The 21236-nt window shown below is 54.1% G+C and overlaps 7 protein-coding genes across 7 annotated transcripts; 5 read left to right on the plus strand and 2 right to left on the minus strand.

Moving 5' to 3' along the window:
- Positions 1 to 128: 128 nt before the first annotated feature.
- CC84DRAFT_1219629 (uncharacterized protein) lies at positions 129 to 1517 on the plus strand (the record flags this gene model as incomplete). Its single annotated transcript, XM_018183093.1, has 1 exon — positions 129 to 1517. One exon carries the CDS (start codon positions 129 to 131, stop codon positions 1515 to 1517), a length of 1389 nt encoding a protein of 462 aa, XP_018033030.1.
- A 2170-nt stretch (positions 1518 to 3687) lies between these two features.
- Positions 3688 to 4568, plus strand: CC84DRAFT_1207541 (uncharacterized protein). Its single transcript, XM_018182107.1, has 2 exons — positions 3688 to 4338; positions 4391 to 4568. The coding sequence occupies exons 1-2, from the start codon at positions 3746 to 3748 to the stop codon at positions 4500 to 4502; spliced, it is 705 nt and encodes a 234-aa protein (XP_018033031.1). The 5' UTR covers positions 3688 to 3745; the 3' UTR covers positions 4503 to 4568.
- A 1745-nt stretch (positions 4569 to 6313) lies between these two features.
- Positions 6314 to 9069, minus strand: CC84DRAFT_1098033 (uncharacterized protein; the record flags this gene model as incomplete). The annotated part of the gene is made up of 2 exons (XM_018174747.1): positions 6314 to 8270; positions 8405 to 9069. The coding sequence occupies 2 exons, from the start codon at positions 9067 to 9069 to the stop codon at positions 6314 to 6316; spliced, it is 2622 nt and encodes an 873-aa protein (XP_018033032.1).
- A 2472-nt stretch (positions 9070 to 11541) lies between these two features.
- Positions 11542 to 12147, plus strand: CC84DRAFT_1178279 (uncharacterized protein; the record flags this gene model as incomplete). Its single annotated transcript, XM_018180329.1, has 1 exon — positions 11542 to 12147. The coding sequence occupies one exon, from the start codon at positions 11542 to 11544 to the stop codon at positions 12145 to 12147; it is 606 nt and encodes a 201-aa protein (XP_018033033.1).
- A 2713-nt stretch (positions 12148 to 14860) lies between these two features.
- Positions 14861 to 16349, minus strand: CC84DRAFT_1188816 (uncharacterized protein; the record flags this gene model as incomplete). The annotated part of the gene is made up of 4 exons (XM_018181011.1): positions 14861 to 15278; positions 15329 to 15649; positions 15696 to 15794; positions 15841 to 16349. 4 exons carry the CDS (start codon positions 16347 to 16349, stop codon positions 14861 to 14863), a joined length of 1347 nt encoding a protein of 448 aa, XP_018033034.1.
- A 177-nt stretch (positions 16350 to 16526) lies between these two features.
- CC84DRAFT_1178281 (uncharacterized protein) lies at positions 16527 to 17069 on the plus strand (the record flags this gene model as incomplete). Its single annotated transcript, XM_018180330.1, has 2 exons — positions 16527 to 16546; positions 16604 to 17069. The coding sequence occupies 2 exons, from the start codon at positions 16527 to 16529 to the stop codon at positions 17067 to 17069; spliced, it is 486 nt and encodes a 161-aa protein (XP_018033035.1).
- Positions 17070 to 20615: 3546 nt separating this feature from the next.
- Positions 20616 to 21235, plus strand: CC84DRAFT_1166507 (uncharacterized protein). Its single transcript, XM_018178975.1, has one exon. The coding sequence runs from the start codon at positions 20648 to 20650 to the stop codon at positions 20933 to 20935; it is 288 nt and encodes a 95-aa protein (XP_018033036.1). The 5' UTR covers positions 20616 to 20647; the 3' UTR covers positions 20936 to 21235.
- The last annotated feature ends 1 nt before the right edge of the window (position 21236 follows it).

A 21236-nucleotide genomic window follows, 5' to 3' on the forward strand; every position in this document is an offset into this window, starting at 1 on the left:
ACGACGATTCCCACTCAAGAAGTGAGGAGGAGCTTCAAGAGGTCACAGCGACAAAGAGTCAGGTGAGTCGAAGCAACACAACGAACCGATACCGGCGCATGGTCAGAAGCGTTAGTGAAGAAGACAATATGCTGTCAACGGCTAAAGTGATGGCGCCGCCGGTGAGTAAAAAAACGACTCCGAAGCTGAAGAAAGCCCTTGCTAAGAAGACGGCGAAGACTATCTCTGTCATACCGCGCAAGAGAAGCACACAGCAACCTACGGACGAGGACGAGCGCGCTCCCAAGCTGCAGAAGACTGACCCAATAGATTCCATCGCGAGCGCACCAAAACATGGTTCATCTCAGACGCCGATACTCCTCGATGAATCGGATGATGACACACCGCCAGCGGAACTGTGGTCTTGGTCCAGAGCTCCATTCGTAAGGGTCAAGGAAGAGGCACCTCCACGGAAGAGTTTCTTCTCGGGCCTCGGAGTGCGAGGCTTGGGTAACAGCAAGTCTTTTTCCAGAAAACATGCAGGCGCAGGCACAAGTGCCGCAAACGCTGCTGAGGATGTCCGTGTCGAGCTGTCGCCCAATGCTGCAGGGACACGACCAACTAGATCAGCCTCTCAGAACTTCAGCTTGTACCAGAAAAGCGTTATGGACTCCGAACGAAGTGCCACTCGAATAGCTGAACTAGAGTGCGAGCTAGAGCATTGCAAACGGGACCGCGAGGCCGCGATCGATGTCCTCAAGCGTGACCATGAAGCAACTCTGAGTCGATTGAGCCAGGATATGGGCACTACGGTAGATATAATGCGACTCGAGCATAAATCTGCAGCGCGACTTTATGAAGTTCGGATTGAGAGCGAGCGACAGAATGGAGAGGCAAACCTCAAGTCTCAAGCGGAGACTCAACGCCTCGAGACCAAAAGTCTTCTCGACGATATCCAGCGGACCGCAACGTTCCAAGATGATGAGAAGGCACGACGGATTACTGCCCTCGAAACCGAGCATCAAGGTCTAAGGGATGAAAACCAATCCCTCAAAGGTCAGCTTTCCGCGGCAAAGGCCGCCCTCGAGGAGCGCGAAGTTCTCATTCCCTCCGAAGATTCTTTCAAAGCCCTAGAAGCGCGAAACCTTGCGTTGACCCAGGAGCTCCAAGTTATCAAACAACATCTCGATACGCCCACCGGATCCCAGTCCCAATCGCAAGACATCCGTCCACCCACAAGACCCGAACACCCTCTCTCACCCACACCCACACTCTCCTCCTCCTTTCTCGCCTCTGACGAGACGAAGACGACAAATGTGCGCAACATGTTCCTCAAGGTCAAGCGAAGGCACGACAATCTCGTGACAGTGGCTAAGAGGATTCACGACGTGACCACTGGAATGGACCTTGCTGCGTTCGGCGAATTTGGAAGGCAGGTAGGGGAGTTGAAGAAGGTTCTGCACGGTGCACTGAAGGAGGGTGCTGGAGGCGGTGTCGGTGGCAGGCAAGTCAGTCGTGGTGGGGATGGGGAAGGGTAGAGGGCTAGCTGATGAGGTATGGGGGATGAGGGTGTTTGAAGGTTTTCCTATCTATGCTTCCATTCATGTAGGGATTGAGAGGAAATCTTCGTAAGGACAACGTATCTTAGATATACAGGCGCAGCTCGCACCGCGACGCGGCGTAGCTGATTGGAAGTTGAATAGCTTCTCTATCGAATATATACAACCATTACCAATCTCAAACAGACATTCCCAATTGGAAAGCAAGCGAGACATCTGTCAAAACGCGAAGGTCATTGGCTGGCGGCATACCTTGCCGAAGATAGGTATCCAGACATGGCATCCTTGTTCATCGCGGTGTCCGACAACATGCTTCCCCATACCAATAAAAACGATGATTCGAAGTTAGTGCGTGTGCATCAAAGGGATAGACACGCACGATTCGTGAATAGAGCGGAAGTCAAAGACACCTAGATATTGCATATGCCAACTCGTCTAGCGGCAAAGTTTCCCGAGCTGAGATTTGCCGTGATCCTAGGCACACACTAGCTGTTCATACACGGATGCTCTTTCGGGCTGTCTTCCAACACAGAGGGATTCAAGGAGTGCTGTCAGAGTGGATATTATCTGACCAGATCAGATCATTGAAGTGATACTGGTAAATGCTTCTGTATCTATACCGAGAGGTAGAGGTTTGAGAGATTGTTGCGGCTGCTGTTCACATGCTGCAGTGCTTCTTCGAACCAGCTGGACGTTCAAGCGTGCAAGACTGGGCGTGGCTGCGCGGATTGGAGTCTCTGGTAGAGCCCGGTCCGCTGGGTCAGCTAGCCTGGCGACGACGGCTCATCGATGGGATGTGTGGCATGCCATGGCATTCTCTGCTTGTGCCATGAGCATGCATATGTAGCCCTGTGACGCTCCTGCTGTAGACACGCGCTGCTTGGGGTTGCCAATCTTTCTAACGCGCGGTGAGACGTTTTGTACGACGTTAGGATCCTGGGCTTGGGGCTACGTAAGGCAGTGAGGCGCCACGGATTTCAAGTTATTTACGGCGAGATCAAGGTTTCTAGCTTGGCGTTACGAGAAGGCAGGGCGGAAATCCCAGAGGTGAAATGATTTTGCCTTGAGATCATCGTGTTGATCTTGGCAGTAAGAAAGCAAGGCAGAGGTGCTGGGAAAGACCGGCTGATTCAAGGGCGCAGCGTTGCGGCGAGCGTCAGGACTCAGGCCTGGTCGACATCTTCGAGAAGAGAGATGCCCTGATTCATTAGGCAATGGAACCTTCCGTAAGGGCGATCAAAGTGGTATGCCAAGGCTGACGCTTGGAGTTGCAGTGATGATGGTGGATACTAGCGGTGCCGTCCACGCCGTGAGTGCTTCGTCCTGGGCTGTGCTGGGCGATATGTAGATCTCCCTCAATATCAACGAATCTACCGTAGTCTTTCTCAGTGTACGGTTGTACTAGATTGGAGAAATCACGAATCACTCTACGCACGTCGTTCCCCGGATCTACGCCCACACGTACTCCAGATGGTACCATGTTGTCTTTGGCGTAGCTGGACTGGTAACTGCAAAAGACTACAGTTGTGAAAAGTAGTGTACCATACGGAATCGTGTTACAGCATTTGTGAAAAACTCGATCCGAAAACTTCTTCGAGACAAGGAACAAGTCCTTGACCAAAGGGCTTCATAAAACATGCGCATGATGGTGAAAACCAAGGAGTTACAGCTATATCGCCCTAGCTCATTTCATTGAGGAGCCAATAGCAGAAAAGATGTTGTTCTCAATTGGCGTGACTAATCCTGAATGCGAGAATATTGTGCCATGGTAATGACGTCTCTGGGCCTGACGTATTTCGACGTCATCACGTGAATTCCGGACTTGCACTTGCACATCCACAACGCTACCCAAGCGCAAGCACTGTTGATCGCCTACCCGGGCCCGCGCCCTTGAGGCTGCCACTGGCTGTGGCGTCGCGATGAACATGCAAGGCTATGCAAGGCTGCGGCCTGTCATAATTCATCCCAAAGCTGCGTTTCAGGCTCGTTCTTTGTTGCCATCGCGTCCTACGTAGCGGTGACCAAGAGTGACGATGTGCTGGATACGGATTGCACGTATTGATGCGCGTGGATGTTGTGTATAAAACAGCTCTACTTTATGGTATTTTGAGTAAATCCCATCTGCGAGTTTTGACCAATTCGCACAGCAACTAATCAAATATATAATTGCATCCCATACCATAAGCAATACCCTACTCACATCCACCATGAGTACAACCCGCGACTCCTACGACGCCCGTCGCCAGCCCTACGACGGACCCGCCGACCCGCGCGACAAATCCCAAGAAACCGGCCTCCTCACGCGCTGGGTCCCTGAAAAGCTCAAGCACGGCGGCTTCTACCGCTGGTTCCTGCGCTTCACGCGCGTCCTGCAATTCCTATCCTCCATCATTTCCCTCGGCGTCTTCTCCTCCCGCCTCTACAAAGTCTACCGCCTCGTCAACAGCATCAGGACCCGGCGCGGCGTCAACGGCGCATATGGCGCCGTGGAGGGCATACTCGCTGCTGCCGTGCTATATACGTTGATCACGACGTTGCTCGGGTGCATCAAGAAGAGTGCGAACCCGGGGGGTAAAGCGCTCAGGTGGATATGGGTGCTGATGGACGTGCTGTTCGTTGGTGCGTTTATCGCTGTCAGTGTGCTGACCAGGCCGAGCGGCGGGCTGGCGGGTGTTGCGAACTGCTATAACCCTCAGCGATTGAGCGGCAACAATGGGGGTGATATCACGGGTGAAACGGCCAGTCAGGACGATACTTGCAACCTGCCGTGGGGCACGTTCATTCTGGCTATCATCAGCACGTAAGTCATTGAGACGTCCGCAGCTTCTGGAGTGTTTGCTAACAGTTTATAGAATATTGCATGCTATTACCGCGGCGTTCCATGAGGTTAAGGATCAGCGTAGGCAGAACAGACTGCACCGTGAGAAGGTTGTTCAGCGCCAGTATGAGAATGACACCATGTAAACATGCTTTGTGGTCATAATACGGACCGGAGATATCGGTGTATATTTGAATGTACCCGTAATGGAGCGAGAGCTGTGTTCAGAGCGCGGATTTTAATAGCTGTAATGTATTGTTCTCAGAAGATACCCAATGTCGGTCACGATGAACGTTAAAACTATTCAGATGCACACGTACAAGACTTGTGAACTGTTGCATCTTTCTATCCCTTTTCCGTTGTGTTTCTGACTAGGGTCGAAATATACACCCCGCACCATCCTCCTGATACGCAGTATTCCGCACATGATACGCGGGTGGCCATGACTAGTGTCAGACCCAATACGAGATTTATAGCCTCCACATCACTACGTGCGCACCCAAGTATGCGTCCAACACCGTCTCGTATGCCGGCTATACCGGCACACCTTGTCGCGATATGGCCCCAATCCTACGATCACCCAGAGCGGTGACACGATAGCAAATGTAGCACATGCCTACACCCCGCGCTGTAGGCCTCGTATATGCAATGTCATGTTTGCGCGTGCGCTGGGGCGGATAGTTGTGACGTATACGAGCAACAAGTTTGAAACAGAGTTGCAAGGTGCAGCGACTGTACTAAAATTTGTCTTAGCCATCTACACAGCCATGCATGTGAAGCCTCATTTCAAAGGCTGCGCGGGAAGTACCGCGCCTTCACGGCTTTCAGGTCGAGTTGACAGACACAACACAAAAGTAGCGCGGATCAGGTAGGCACCCTTACTATGGCGTGGGGCATGTACGACAGCAGCCGGAAGCACCCGCGCCACGCGTCTCTCACATCCCTTTGTTGGCTATCATCCAATATCCCAGGAGCTTACATCTATGACCCGCCAGGGCACAAAAATCCAGCAAAAAAGCCATTTTACCGGCAGGCCCGGCTCAAAATCTGCTAGGTTTTGATTCGGCTTCGAACCGGTGCACTTTCCACATGGGCTGACAAAGGATCGGAATGTCCACTAGGCTAACACACTCTACGTGGCGGTTGAAGGATGGACATTTTTCGGCCTAAGGTAGGTATACAGCGCTATAACAAGGGATGGCTAGACATGCGGGTGGAATGGTGGTGGTGAGGCGCGGTGAGGTGAGTGGCGAAGTGCAAAGGCCGCTGGATGGGGAAGGGGCGACCTCTCACTTTCCAGACGTTGACGCGGTCACTCTGCGCGCTGAAGAACGCGCATGTCGATGCTAGTCCCGTGTTTCTTCCATAGATACTTGGTCCCCGTTTTTGCTCATACCTCTTTGTACCAGGTCCCATGGTGAGGAATTGATGAGGCTACTTAGACAGTGCACGTTCACATCGTGTGCTGTGTCTGCGAGACCAATCAGCCCGCTAGGCAGCACCGCATGCGGACAGTGATTGCTGTGACGGTTTATATCAATGTTAGATGGATGAGGTAGGGGCTGGGTTCCTCAGGGTACGCGTCGTTCTCGAGCAGAATTGAACACGACATGGGAGGCAACTATGTCTTGAATGGTTAATAGTTAAGAGTACTAGAGGGGCAGTGTCTCCGAGAGTGCCACGGTTTAAGGCTTGTGATATGCCATGAAAGTGCCATGAGACATGGAAAATGACACGTCAAGGTCGCCTAGGTATAGACTGCAGATGTTCAGGCTTGATGAAGCATGTTACAAGATTGATAGATTAAACGAGAAAATCGGTCGGTCGAGGTAGAAATCGGCATAGCGTGACATAACAAAACCATTGAACGATCTATAATCAAAGCAAGCGCTAAATGCTCGAAGAAAATGAATGCATAACAATAACCCCAGACTGTATCTGGAACATGAACGTCACCTCACATGCTCTCGTCGACGACCCTCCCCACAAATCCTTCCAACCCAGCAATTCCCTTCTCGCCCCTCTCGATGCTTCCACTCAGACCAGGCCCTCCACCGGGCATGACAAGCACCTTCACACCATCCTCGACGAATTCTCGGCCCCCAATGAATTGAAATTGCACACATGCGGTCACGGCCGTAGGCGTAGCACCGCCTCCACTAGCCCCGTTGCCGAGATCACTAGCCGAGTCCTCATCAAACCCGAACCATCCTTCGTCTTCTAGCCCCGCACTATCACCGTGCGGTGCCGTAGTCTCGGTTGTCGATGCTATCGGAGTCACCGACAACACTTTCGATGGGGCCCGTACGCTAGCGAAGAAGACAACCACGGCGCTGCCGACGGTCAATGCCTTGGCACTTTCTGCTTGAGGGCCAGAGAATTGGACGGTAATAGTTTTATGCGCCTTAGGACTTTGCTCGGAGAGTACCATGCCCTTTCTGACTCTGGCCATGGCAGGGCTTGAGATGGGAGTGTGGATAGGCACCAGACCGACGGTGCCGACCTGTCCAGAGTACAACGTGGACACCGGAAGCCTGAGGTTGCGCAGGGATGTGACACGAACTGACCGCCATTCGAACAGCGCGCTAGAACCGGTACGCGCATGTATGTGCGCAGTAGATCTCTTCTGTAGAGCACCAGGGTACGATCTCGATGTTGGTACTGGAGAGTCGCGTGTGGAAGGCACTCCACTTCCAGAGTCACTGTCATCTGCACTCGAATCGATAGGATATGGCCCGAGCAGAAGCTGGTCACCAACGTTCAACTCGCCCAAGCTCAGATGACCGCCGACAATGGTTGGCTTATCGGCGTCGTTCCGTCCCGAGGGATTCGTGTAAACATCTTCGATGTGGAACAAGCGTTTGCGAGGAATCGAAGGCGGTGTAGTAGTCGTGGGTACTGGAAGCGTTCGCAATAGCGCATGAAGCTTGCGCAGACCTGTCCCGCTGAGCGCACTCGTTAGAACTATGGGAACAGTTGCCAGAGGCATTGTTTCGAATGGTTGTGCGATGGCTTCTGCTTCCGATACTTCAGCAGCCGAAATCGTCTCGAGGCTGGCGTTCAGTGGCGGCGTCGAAGGATCCGCAATGATACGTCCTGTCCTACCAGCATCTTTCAGCGTGGAAAGCACCCGTGCGAGGACACTCTTGAGTCCAGCCTTTTTGGCTAAATCATACTTTGTGATAACAATCAGAAGTGAGAGCTCCAAGGACAGACATAACCGAAGTAATTCACCCGACAAATCTAGATCGGCGGCAGAGGCGAGATTCTCCCTTGAGCCTGAGCCTGAGCCTGGCGCGTCCTCATTGCTATCCGCAGGAATGCACAGCAGCGTGTAATGGGGATCCCAGCCGACTAAGCCACGGACCGTGGTACGTCTAAAGCGGGGATGGCCTGCAGAGTCGGTCAGGAAGACCAACTTGCCTTCGCTCAACGACTCCGCGTACGCATGAATTTCTGACCACGACGATATGTCTGTACAGCCATAGTTGATGATCTGAGACCGAGACCGGATACCTTCTGGATCAAGTAGATCTCCGTAACCGATTAATTCCTGCGTTATAGAGCTCGTGACTCCAGACTCAATTTCGTGTCTGTGCTTCAAAAGACTTAGGCGACTCTTTCCACGGCCATTGTCGAATGTTCCCGTCGAGAGGGTGCCAAGGAGACTGGACTTGCCGGACATCGTTGCACCTGTAAGCGAAATACGCAGCTGAGGTAGAGACGCGTGTGCTGTCGCGCGCGGATTCTGGTCACTCTCTCCTTCAGACTCTTGCTGTACCAAGACATGGTCTGGGTGTACGTATGCTTCGGCAACCAGGAGTTTCGATTGTCGCGGTGTTCTGCCCTCCACCCACTTGCAGTCACCGACGGCCAACATGCGCACTACATCGACCTGGCAGCCCAGACTAGCACTGAATATAGGGCAAAAAGTCAGCGCTGTTCATAAAGAAGCACCATCCCTCGTGGGTATTCTCCAGCCGATAATGTCGAATGAGTCGGCGCAGGGTTCGTACTCAACAAGCTCTCAATGAGAATATTCACTTACGCCATAGCGCGAAGATTGTTTAGCGACTCTTCCATCTCATCCTCGGCAAGTCCAACCAGCTCACCGTCATCAGCGACACCGATTTCGTATAGCGCACCTTTGCTCTCCTCTAGCCCAGGATACAGTCGTTGAGGCGTCGCGGGGCCAGCGAGACTTGCCTCGTCCGGGAATTGAAGCTGAACTCCAGCTGTAGAGGAAGAGCCGTGGTGTGGACACGACTGTTGAAGGCGCCATAGCATCTGGGTAGTGAGTTGTTCCAGACGATGCTGCCGGCTTTGGGTCGCGCCTAGTGGTGGCAGTGTATTGGAAATTAAACTATGCACGGATTGCTTGCCTGGAGCATAACTATCATTCCGACGTAGAGACCCAGAGACGTGGCCCCCGGTACTGGTGCTCGTGAAAGACCTGCGTTTGCGAAGCAGCAAGTGTAGTTTATACTCAGTAGGTCCTTCCTGTGGCTCAGCCTCGAGTCTCGTGATAGCGCTATAATCTAGCGTAGACAGAGCATCGTCGTCTTTCCTTTTTTTGGAGATGAGAATCGGTCCGACACTTTTCGTTTTCTGTGCGAGTTTTGGACGTGATTGCTCCTCTGGAGGAGGAGTTGCTCTCGCCCAAGGGCTGGAAACACGCGGAGGATCCGGATCAAAAGTGAATATGGAGGCCATGATGGTAGCTTAGATTCAGGGATTTTCTGAGGTAACGGTTCTGTGCCGTCTCAATCTAGCTGCTTAAGGACTGTGGTCCCGCCGCCGTGTATGACAAGGTTTATCAGACGATTCTAATGATCGGGAGTTCGTGTGCGAATAGTGTGTCTGGAAAAGTACAACCATTGAAGGAAACATTGTGACGGATGTTGGACGCAAACGCAGGCTGTTTCGTTGTCAAGCAGGTAATGTGGACACAGTTTCTGGTGAAGACCGTACGCTGGAGCAAGCGATCAGCTTATACAAGCTAGATCAGAGGCATTGTAACGTTGTTGTTCGTGATAGCGATTGAGGTTCGATGAATGATAAGCGCGTTCGCTGACGTGGTTGATGTGAGGTTGGTTTAAGAGTCAGCGGAGCGGGCAGCCGCTGCCAAGGCTTGTCCACTTTAGGCTGGTCACGTGCATCTCGTCGTGACTCTAAGTACCCGTTGAGTCACTGAGCGCCCTTTCTACCACCATTGTGGTCGATTCCAATAGACCAAACAGGGGAGGATTTAGGCAGGAGGGCGCTCTTACACCTGTTCGCGCTCTTCGTTCAGCGAAGCCATGGGGGACTCAGGTACAGCAACAGGCTGCATTCACGAACAGAGGCGATACCCGGAGACAGTCATCGATTTTATACCTCCGCTAGCTAAGTGCATTTGATTAAGTAGGGTTTTGGCGGGTGCAACCTCTTCTGACGTGTCCACTCCACCAAGAAATGACACGTGCGAGGAAACGAACCCTGTGAACCCATGAGGCTTCTGCATGCGCGGATTCTTGCGCTCTCCGAAAGTTACATGCGTAAGACGGCAGAACGCCATAATAATGCATGAATGTACACAGCAAGATCACGATCGACTGGCTGCCATGGTCTCGCATCGTGCACTCGGGCGAACCGTACGAGACGAATGAACTATGATCACGACCTCGCCGACCGATTGCAACACGATGCCCAGACGGGTGTCTCCGTGCCATGCGACACTAGGGATCATTCCCCAGATTCAGTATTTCCGGTCGCACTACAGATGTACATGCGTGGGGGTCTAACCCGCGAAAGCCCCCAGGCCACACTAGAACCCGTGTTGGTAACACTGTCCTGTGCACGATTACGAGCGTACGTGAGGCGCCAGTTTATGACCAAAGTGAGCAAGGTCAGCTCTCTGAACGCATGCAATTCAGTAAGCTGGGAAAGGCAAGAGGCAAATTGCTAATAGTCTAAAAGTCAATAGATTATAAACGAAACTTCTATGTACACTACAAGTCGACAGCGCTAGTCGCTAGTTTGAACCTGACAAAGATCGACTCAAGCTTTCTTTCTTGTTACATATCGCGTTTGGTCGATACGTTCTCGGCGTGCCCATCAACGTGTTCACATGAACGATATTTTGATAGCATTTGCAGTGTCGCTGCTGATCTAGATGATTAACAGATATGGAGATGTAAATTTCCACAGATTGGATATGCTTATATATAGCGGGCTCGTTCCATCTTACTCAATCAACTCAATCAACATGTGCTGACAAGCCCGTAGAACAGGCGCAAGATGGAAGTTCCGAGTCACATGTCGCTTATCGCTCCCGTCACTTCTGCTTATTGAGCGAAGGTCACAAATTACTGAGCTTGCAGGAGATCTCGAGAAACTCGCCGAGCGTGTCTGTCCTACGCATCATCACACTTCGGTATTCAGAGCGAAGCTCCAGCCCGCTCACGACTCTTATGAAGGATAGTTCCACATAAGCACTGCAGTTGCATCTCTGTGGAACCTTAAATTTGAAACATATCGAATGCGCAAGCCCGCACAAAGCGGTCTGACGACATCCGTATCTGCCGGGCAACGACCTCTCGACAAGGGTGCAAACGAAGGCGCAGACGCGGGTCCATCAGCATACGAGGAAAGGCCGAGCAGCCTCGCCCAAAATTGCTCTGACGGCGCTGACTGTGCATTCCTGTGCAGTCTCGTCGCCTGTCTCGCTGCAGAGTGCGGTCGATTGAAGGTTTTTTAAAGGATCATCTAGATTCGCATCTTGGTGTTCCTCCCGTGGAGTCCTTCCAAGGAAGGTTCTAGGAGCATGGCGGGGGTGGGCGGTTGCGTGGCCTCAGGCGGACGTTGGCCCCCATAAATGGCGTGCGCCGGTTCCTGGGCTGTGAATTGGGTCCCACCAGCCGGCCATGGTCCGGTTTTTGAAAATTACCGACCGTAGTACGGTCGAAGTCCGGCAAAATGGCGCTATTTACGGTACGCGAACGTGGTATCGATATCAACGTGCTTTCATCTCGAAGCTAGATTCCGTTATTGTCGTTGGTGATTATGATGAAACCTTGGAAGAATTGAAACAGGTAAATGCGATGTTATGAAGATCACGCTCACCACCCAGATGTGGTCACCTAAACGCCCTCGCACGGGTTGGACCTCCTTCAGGCCCTCCATGCTGCGCTCCGGGGTCCAACTATGCGACCGGGCCCCCCCAGTGGTGTCTTGGCTGCAGAGGCCATGAGCGTGGACACCGCTGGTAGCGCAGGTCAAGACTGCGCTAATGCAGAAGTGGTCAGACTCATGCACGATGACTCGACTGAAGCTTCGGGCCGTACAAGCGACGCACCAGACAAATGTGCACACTGCAGCCAACCCTGTGGAGAGACTATCATGAGACCGCCTCGTGGGTACGCCATGGTAACACAAAAACGCAGCCCTACAACGTGCTTCAGCATGGCTGTCTTACAATCTGTTTTCTGGCCTCCGGAATCGCAGAGCGCCTCGTCCGTCCGATATCGAATCCGCCTTCGCTTAGTCCAGATCGAATGCTCCACGAACAACTATTTGATTCGCTCGCAATTTCTTGCGTCGCAAGAACCTTGCCTCGTTCACGTGCATTTTTTTCGAGGCCCTGTCAGAGCTCTTCAAATGCCATCCTTCCCGCACAGCCGTCCCGCAGGGTTTCCCCTTCGGGAATCCCATGTGCCTGTCAACGAATGCGTCAAGCTCATGTCAGAACTTTGTTGTAACGGCGGCACGGTCTACGAACGGGCCATTCACGTCGCAGACCGCTCGAGATAACACTCTTCCAGAAACACATGTTTCCCGATCTTACGGGGCACACAGTCGCCATGTAAAGGGCGGTGTAAGATGTGAATGGTTCGCCGCATACTGCGTACCTTCTGAATGGCTTGAGGCTAGAAATCTGCACCAAGATCAGGCGGGTTCGGCACGATGCCGCTCTAGATCATGTGGAGCGTGCCGTTGATCGACTCGAAAATGAAATATTTGGGAATTCTATACCAGCTACTATAGCGCTTTTGCTGAACGCTCACTTCGCTGCGCCACGGACGGAGCTCCGCGTCCAAGAGCTAGGCCGCAGTGGCAAAGTCCCGTGCTCGCGGCCCGTATGTCCACGTCTCCAACTTGACCTAACAGAGAGGTTTAGTCACAAGCAGGGTGAAGGAGGCTTAAATGTTGCTGTTCCGATGGCTTCGCTGTCGCTAGCTGATCAAGACAATTATAATCTTAAACATCACGGACACTCAATTTAGATAGTATTACTCGAAGTTCTCGATGGGGCATTTGCTCATTTACAGAGCAACTGGGTTGTCTCTCGCGCTACGTATCGGACCGCTGGGAAAAGTACCTCAAGTGGCCCATCACAAAACCAAGCCTCCAAGCATTCGAAGCAATCTGCGAGCGCGAGCGCGAGCGCGAGCGCGACCACACTTCTCAGGGTACCCCAGCGCCGACTTTAATTTTAGCTTGCCGACCCCAGGCCATGTGGGGAGGAAAGGATATCCCCGTCGCATCGGAAATCGGCTTCATTGGCGCAAGGTACCGCTGGGCCCGGTTCCTTACGGTACCTTATCTCACGCCGCGCCGGTAGTAACGTGACCTCGCAATGGGCACTCGAAAGGCAGTGCCCCACACACGGCAAAGCCACTTGAAGTATATAACCGTCCGGAGCATACTATGGCCCGTCCCCGTCGCAGTAATGACGCGGCGGAGGTTGCACAGTATCGATCATCACTGTCGATGACCTAGGTGCGAGGCTTGGCCGATGCGGCAGCCATGTCGGAGCACGAGGCGCATCTGCGAAGAAGACATCCTGGATGACATCCCGACGCGATGCGCTCGTCGCCTTGCGCAAGTCTCCGCGACGCATAGCACATTTCAGTCGTACAGACGGCCGTTCGGACTGCTCACAGGAGTAACGCAGCCACGCACGGAGTCTCACGTAGAAACGAAGTGATCGGTGCTGGGTTCCCATGTTGGGCAATACGAGGCTTCCCGCCCCAAACAGTCCGCCACAACCCTCCCCTACGCGCTGCACACGTTGCGACCATGCGCCTGTCTCTATTGCACAGCCGCTAGTGTTGTAATGTTCTGATTGGGAAACTCGTTCGCAGCCTGTCATGACGCCCCCAGATGAATATCCTTTTTCGGCAGTATGTCGATACTTGTTGTGATATATTCATCGCAGACCCTCTGAAGCAGCGCGCGAGAAGCGCAGACGATCGTCGAAAATCTTGCCCGCGCTTGCTTTCCGTCACGGCCAATGCTCTAGTCGCCTCTGCCCACCCACTTTAGCCTTTTGCACGCCACTCTTTGCGTGCACTAGCCCATCGGGGTGTCCCTTAGTTCTTCTCTCCCGTATGTACCAGCGCATAGGTCACATCGGGCGGTACTGGATGGAGCAAAAGACTCACGGGGACCCTGTAAGCGCAGTAATTAGCGTGACACCGCACTGGAACCACGCTCGAGCGCAAGGAGTTACATTCCCGGCCAAGTGTACGGTGGGTGAGTGCTCGCACAAGAAGACATTTTAGGTAGAGATGTGGCGTGTTTGCACACCCTCGTGCTGCGATTGGCGGACGGACGGGTATCTAACTATAATACAGATAGGCTGCCAACCAACAGGCCAGACGACTACGGAACATGCCGACATGTAACGACGGCATAACGCTTGCGAACCGCCCCGTCGGGGCTGTGGAAAAAGCGATGACTACGCATCGTCTGTGTGAAGAGACGAGCAGGCCACTAAGAGCACGCGCCTAGCGATTGGTGCTGTCGGTTCGACCGTGTAAGCGATCTCTCGCCCGTAATTCTGACCCCTTTCGCGCGACTGCGTGCTCGAGCGCTGCGGCTCCAGTCAGCGATCCACACGGCCCCTCCAGGTCTATTCCATGCGCGCGGCTTCCTTCCCTTCATCTTGCGCCCGTTCATCTCGTAGGAACTCCCTCATCGTTCCACGACAGGAGGATGAAGAAGGTTCTTTGCAGAAGCGTGTTTCGGTTGAAATATTTCTGCGGCTGAGTTTGCCTCGCCCAAGATGGTATTTTGATTCCAGTGCGCCGCAATGACTAAAGTCCAAAACAGATTTTGAAGTAATACAAATGGTATAAGCATGAAGTAAAATAAATTCGCACAGGCGCAAATTCGCTGTGATGAATGTCGCTGCAAATAACAAACTCCGGTCTCCTATGCATACATCGTGTTCTTCGTTGTCAGAATCCGCCTGGGCGTCGCAGCATCTCAGGCAGATCTGATGATTGCAGACGTGAGGTGGGTGAGGTAAGAGCCCAGTGCGCGGCTGACGCATGCTGCAGCTTGCTGAAGGGAAGGGCCAGATCATATTGGCCTCCAGTCTCACAGAGGCCGCAATGTGAAGCCCTTTCGTCCATGACGCCGAATTAAACCTCCCCTTCGAGCAGTCATGCTCACGATGCGTCTCAGATTGAGATGCGGCTCGCGGTCAGCCCGAGCCAGTTATGCTCAGCCAAACTGCTTACCGATTCGAATCTGACGTCCGTCGTGCCTTGCATTTTTCATGAGCCATGTGGCCATTCCTGGCCGTCGTGCGCGTGAACTCGGCACCGCATCGTGGACAGTAGCTCTTTGCAGCTGTTCCAGACTTCTCGCGCTGGTGTCGGAGGAGGTTGCTAAATGTGGAAAACTGACGCCCGTTGCAACCGTGCTCCCAACATTGCGGTTTTGGTCGCGAGTTCAGAATCCGCGGCATGGGTCCATTTGTTTGATTCTGGCTGGGTGTGGATCCAGGAATGGCTCCAGCGCTGTGCGGTGCTAGGTGAGGCGAGTGCTCGTAGGAAGGGTAAGGTGCTGGTGAAGTAGTAGATGGGTATAACGTGGTCGGAAGAGGTGTGTAGTCGCTCATGCCGTAACTGCTTGGTGGGTATAGCGGAGGCCTGGTCTATTGTTAGCTATTACCTTCGCTTGCGAGAAAAGCGCGGCCTACGGTGGGTAATTTGGAGTATTGCTACCTAATGCCGCAGCTGGGAGAGATGAATGTACCGCAGGGTACGAGTATGCCTGGGGAGCTGAGCTGAGCATCGGTGATGGCTCAGAATTGGGTCCGTAATTCATGGGCGTCGGACTTGTGCGCGTTGGTCCCATTGATTGCTGGTAGGGACTTCGCGGCAGTGAGGGTTGGTAAGGCGGCATTACTGAAGACTCAGTGGATCTTCTTGATTGAGGTTGCCCATGCATGCTGGGACTGGCGGTGTAAGTTGGGGCATATGAGGCTGATGTGGATGATTTAGTATCGGTGTAAGACTGGCTCATCGGCGGGTAGCCTATTCTGGTCAATCATCCGACTCTCGTACGGTGGGGTCCACTGCTTACTCGGCGATTCCATGTTGGGAGGAGACCCATAGTGGTGTTCCATACCATACGGTGCAGGCGCCATCATGAACCCCAGGGTGCTAGAACTGTGAGCTTGTGGTCAAATTACGCGAGACGAATGCGTACCTCATGTCTTGTAATTCAAGTGAAGGATCGTGGGGTGATTCGGAATAGTCGAACTCAGTCGCCGTATGACTTCCTGACAGCGAGGGCAGTGGTGAAGGGAGAAGGTCGGCAGGAGAACTGGGTTGGACTTGGTAGCTTTCAGGCTCGCCTGGTTGGATGGACACTAGCGCAGTGGATGCGTCGCTAGGCGACTGATAAGTTGCGATATCAAGAGCCTCCTGGAGAAGCAGGTTCGAATGCGCTAGATCGGCTGGATGAGAAGTGGTACTGCGTTGCAAGATGTTGTCTAGGTTGGCGTTCCAGGTGTTGAGGTACGCCTCTTGGACAGGGTAGCTGGTTGATGTGCGGCGGTTCGAAGGTAGAGTTGCGGCGCGGCGAGAGCGAAGACCCCGCAGCTGCGGTAGCTCGGGAGGCTGGACAGAAAGATGCTGGTCGGCACGGTTTCTAAGTCGTCGTGAGATTGTGGTCGTCTTTGGCTGTGGTTGTTGTGTGGGAGACCGTGGGGTCATGTTCAACAGGATGGAGGCGTCATGTGTTTAAAGGTCGAGCGGTGTGGGGGTAAACATACATTTGTGTTCCTGCATTGGTTTGTGTCTATGTATGAGGTTTATAGAGCAGCCCTATGGACAAAAGCTCGCAAGGCAGACTCGCGAGCTTGGTCTTGATCTCTTGAGGTCGCCTGCGCCATGCCCGGGGTTGCTGGTAGGTATATACTGGTATAGGGCCCTGATGCCCAGTAATATTACATCTGCGAGGCCAACAGCCCCATTCCCGGCAAAGCGGCCTGCACTGGTTGGTGCCTCGACGGATTGTCATCCCAGGCGGCCGCACGGCCAAGCTCCCGACCGTTTAGTGTCAAAGCGCTCCAGCGCCCAGCCCTTGCCGATGCGAGGGCCCTGGACAAGGACTCTGGGAAGCGGGTACAGTTCGTCCCAGGATGCGGTGATGAGAGGGGCGTCACTCTGTTGCTGGCAGGAGGGACTTGGGCGCCGCTGAGCTGTGCGGCGTGCCGGTGCCGCGCACGAGGACGGCGACCTCACCCGCATGCCGCGAGTGCATGGAGTAAGCGTGGCCGTGTGAGCTGTCCTCTGCCAGTCACTCAGCATCGCCGCGAACGGCTAGGAGCGCGTGCCGCTGCCGTCGAGCGTCTCCCGCTCAGTGCAGTGCTGTTGGTGGCGAGCATGGGGCGTCACAGCAGGCGAACGACGCTGGCACCAGCTCGAGCATAGCGGCCATAGCGGCCTGCCGGCCTGCCCAGTAGCGGCCCAGGGCCCGCGCGAGCAGCTAAACTCAACTGCGGAAACAGTAAAAGAGATGAGGTCGCGCGAATGGGGTCGAGGCGCGTGCGTGCGCTTGCTTCATCTCAGACTCCAAGCCTCCCTGGGGCACGCTCGCCAGCAGTCAAGCATGCTGCCGGCGCCGTCTAAGCCTCGTAGTCGCGCGCGCTGGTCTGGTCAAGTCGGCGTGTACGAGGTGGGCGTGTCCGCTGGCCTGGCCATGGTCTTATGCCTCCCGGAGAGCCGTTGGGAAGGCGTCCTCCCGCCGGCTGGATGCTGGAACGGCCGCTTCGGTGCAGCTTCCAGAAGCACCCGAGCGGTGACCCTGCTGCGATGCGGGTGCCACGCGCTGCTGCAACGGGGCCTGTCATACGAGATGGCCCTCGGCCGCTTGGGGAATGGCTGAGGAGAGGCCTGAGCAGCACCGCTGTGCCCGTTTCTGCTCGCGCGCTAGACTTTCGGCCCCGGTTGCGATGCCGTGTCGAGTCCGAGCCGGTGCGTTAGTCCGTGGGGGCGGTCGAGAACAATGCAGGTCGACTCTGGACATGCCTGCAGACGCCGTGGAGCTTTTCCAGCGCAGTGGCCTGTGGGCGCTGCACCGCGTCCGCTTTGTTCGACTTGCGCGCCTCGCGCCTGGTGCCTGGAACTGCACGTGACCCGCGACTAAACGAAGTCGACCCGTTGCGAAGTGCTGGGTGTCGTTATCCGGCCGTCGCCCGCTCGACGCTCGTCATGGTGATTGCACTCTGCGTCGCCAGGCGATGCCGCCGCGTCGAACCCGCACAAAGAGTGTTTCAAGTTGGGACATTGCTGCAGCTGACGTGATGCAGCAGCTTGTGTTGCTGCCCGTCTCATTGGCTCACCTCTCCGTTTTTCGGACGACTGCAGCAGTATCCGACGCACGTGTTCATTCTTCGATTCGTCTCAACATTCACCCTGCCCACAAGCCCGCCCTTCCGGATCGTGGATCCTACTGACCAACTACCAAACCAATGCCGGCGTGTTCAAGGCCCAGTGGGTCCTGAAGTTAACCTCTCATGCGCTTGCACTCTTTATTATCCGGTTCTCGACGCAACCAACGGACACCAGGAGGCCGAGCAATCGCCCCATAGAAGATAGATCACGCACTGGAGATTGACTTTGCGGCCGAGAATAGCACCACCATGACGCAGGTGTTGGGCGCTATGTGCGAGGATAACCGAGATATGATCAAGCTTCATCCCACGATCGCAGCCTCATCGACCACAGTACTTCCCCATGCTGGCGGCAGGGGTTTCGTGATCCTTGATCGATCCCGCATTGCTATCAAACGGTGTTTACCGTCCCATGGCATGATTCTGGTCTTGTCAAAGCCTCGACTGAGGGGAGGCGCAGTCACTGACGGCTTGCTCAGACACGCGCGAATCGATGCGCGCTGCGCGTTGCGCGCCCCGCCCGCTTGAACCCAGCCAATGCCATGATCTCTTTGTTTGTTTCCTACACCCACTTGGTGATCCTAGCATGTTCGCTTGGGCCATTTGCTACCTGCGGGGGGCCTAAACTGCGACCGTTAGGCTAGGACCATTGCGAGGAAACCAGAAAGAAGAGGGCGCTTGGCTCTGTTGCGTAGAATCAAGCGAGATTGTTCATTGTTATCACTGCTCGAGAAGGTATAGTCTAAATAACGGAATATCCTGATCGCAATATGAGCCCAACTAGGAAGACTCACCTAGCTTACAGTGGGTAATCACGTGGAGACATATGGAGGGCTCATGTGAATCTTGACCAGTACGCTGTTGCAATCGCGCATAGGATGAAAGGACAGCATGCAGAATCTATTTCCTTCACAAGGTAATGAAACAGGGGGCTACTTGCATGGACAGCAGCAGGGTTTTCTGTGCGCTCCCAACACCAAGTCCATACTTGACTAGTCAATCTGTGGCTCAGACCATGAACTTCAATAGCCCGTATGGGAAAGATTTTCCAAACCGTACGGTAATTGCATCACGATGCACGAAGAACTACCTGATATGCCACTCTGGAGCGGGCACTCTTGAGCCCGCCCACGTACATGGGAGCAGACAACGTGGCCATCCTCTACAACTCCGTCGGGACACCACGTACGTGGTGCTCATTTATCCAGCGCTTAACAATTGGCCATGTAGTACGCTCGGGGACTTGACCATGCTCTGATATGCATGCGGCCTTGTCTCGAATCCGTCCCGGCACTTTGGAGCCACCCACTGATACGGCAAACTCCCTCTAGCGCTAGCACCTCTTACAATACTGCAAACGAAAGGATTTGAACCCAGCCCGCGCCGGGCATCGCCCATCAGAGGCCCGAGCCTCTTAGCCGCATCCAAGGCGGCTGGCCACAATACTGCCATGATATGGTGTGAAGACAAGTCGCCGTTCAAAGTTTACCCACGGAGAAGGACTAGCAGGGCGATGGATATGAGCCTCCAGAAAAGCGAGATGCAGTACTGCACGGAGCCAACCCGTCTAGCCTTTCATTAGCTCTGCCGTGCACGGCACACCAGCCGTTGGGGTATCGAACCACCCTGGCGTACTATCTTTTCCCCAACAAGTTCCCTCGGACATCTGTCTATACTCCATATGATTTTGGCGAAGTTGATAGTTAGAAGCTGGTGATTGACCATGATTCGTTCAAGTATGATTTGGAATGCGGATGGAACTCCACTAACTTCGCGCTTGATGAAGCACCGCTTCTTGCCGGGCTATCCCCATCACATCTGCTTGGCTGGACGTTCCAATCGTTGGAACATGTGCATTTTTTGACAATGGAAAACTAAAATGGGCCGTCAAACGCGTTTACGGCCGTAAATCTGTGATAGATCAAAGAACTGGCAATTATCAGGAGTGGGATCCACTGTCGAATTTTCCGAATGTTCTACAGAGTCTCCACATGATTTTAGATCCACAGCAAAGTTTCCGCATGCTTGCTGCCGCACGTATACATCTTATCCTGAGGACATCGGCACCGTGTTCCACTGAGCCTACCAGCAGAACTGCACAGTGCAAGCAAGGCGAAGCTATTCCTACGCTGTGCCGCAGTGGATTACGCGTATTCAGTTGTAGTCGCACTCGCATTCCCAAGGTGCTCCAGGTGCTCGCGCCTTTCCTTGCGGTATCCCAAACCGAGTATAACGAACGGAAGCAACACCCATGACTCTAATAGCCCGCATATGCGAACTGCCTTCCCAAAAGAGTAACGTATCCTCTCTGTTTCTCAGCCTCTAGCGGAAGTTAATCCTCTTCGTATGCACCATAGTCAATCCGTGAACCCCAACGAACACGTGATTTCCAAGGTCTAAGGTCCCCAAGACCAAATGAAACGGCACTCTCCGTTCATGCGTTACCAAAATAACCATCCCACTCGACAAACCCTCCGCCTGGGACGAAAAAATGTCCGCCTGGAGCGGAAATTCCACTTGTCACCCTGTATTCATGCAATGTTCCAGTGAGCAGTGCACACATGGGATTTTCTATCGCATCCCGCCAAGCGCACTCACGCCGCTGAAACACACCCAATGACGATGACCCCTCGGCCATCAAAGCCGCCAGATGTCTCCGCCGGCGGAGTCTCATGGGCCCTACCAGACCACTTCAACGCCTCGCCTAGTAGCACGCTCCTTCCGCGCCGGATCGTGAGCCTCGAGCAGCCAGCCAGCCCCCAAGAGAGGCATAGCACGCGTTCGAGCAGTACACAGCCCAGGAGAGCAACCGCATTGCATAGACATACCTCAGCACGCTGGCGATCCCAGCAGAGCTCGCTACGCGCGAAGGAAGCCGTCAACGCGCACTGCGCGGTGGCTTAGCTGCCGGGCAGCTTGGCGCTGGGGACGCGTCCCGCGTGAGTTCTCGGGGTGCCAGCCGGTGCGGAGTCGGAGAGTACTGTGCGGCGAGGACGATTCAGGGCAGGGGCTTGCGCTATGATGTAAGGCTGGCACGGAGAGACAGGGGGACGAGTCCAAAAACGAAAGCGAGAGGGCAGAGCACAACGCACGCACGCATGTATTTGGATATGGGAAGGGTTGGGAATTGCATTCGGACTAGTATACGCTGAAGTGAACGGCTGAGTGCGGCGCGGAGACGGACGTGTCGGTGCTAAGGAGTCTT

This window comes from Paraphaeosphaeria sporulosa (assembly GCF_001642045.1).
Source record: "Paraphaeosphaeria sporulosa strain AP3s5-JAC2a unplaced genomic scaffold CC84scaffold_8, whole genome shotgun sequence".
Taxonomy (NCBI): Eukaryota; Fungi; Ascomycota; class Dothideomycetes; order Pleosporales; family Didymosphaeriaceae; genus Paraphaeosphaeria; species Paraphaeosphaeria sporulosa.

Bases quoted from the DNA above. Each gene is read 5' to 3' on its own strand.
- CC84DRAFT_1207541 (XM_018182107.1), top strand. From the start codon at position 3,746: ATGAGTACAACCCGCGACTCCTACGACGCCCGTCGCCAGCCCTACGAC. The intron at 4,339-4,390 runs GTAAGTCATTGA...AACAGTTTATAG, and splicing joins ATTCTGGCTATCATCAGCAC to AATATTGCATGCTATTACCG.
- CC84DRAFT_1166507 (XM_018178975.1), top strand. From the start codon at position 20,648: ATGACGATGACCCCTCGGCCATCAAAGCCGCCAGATGTCTCCGCCGGC.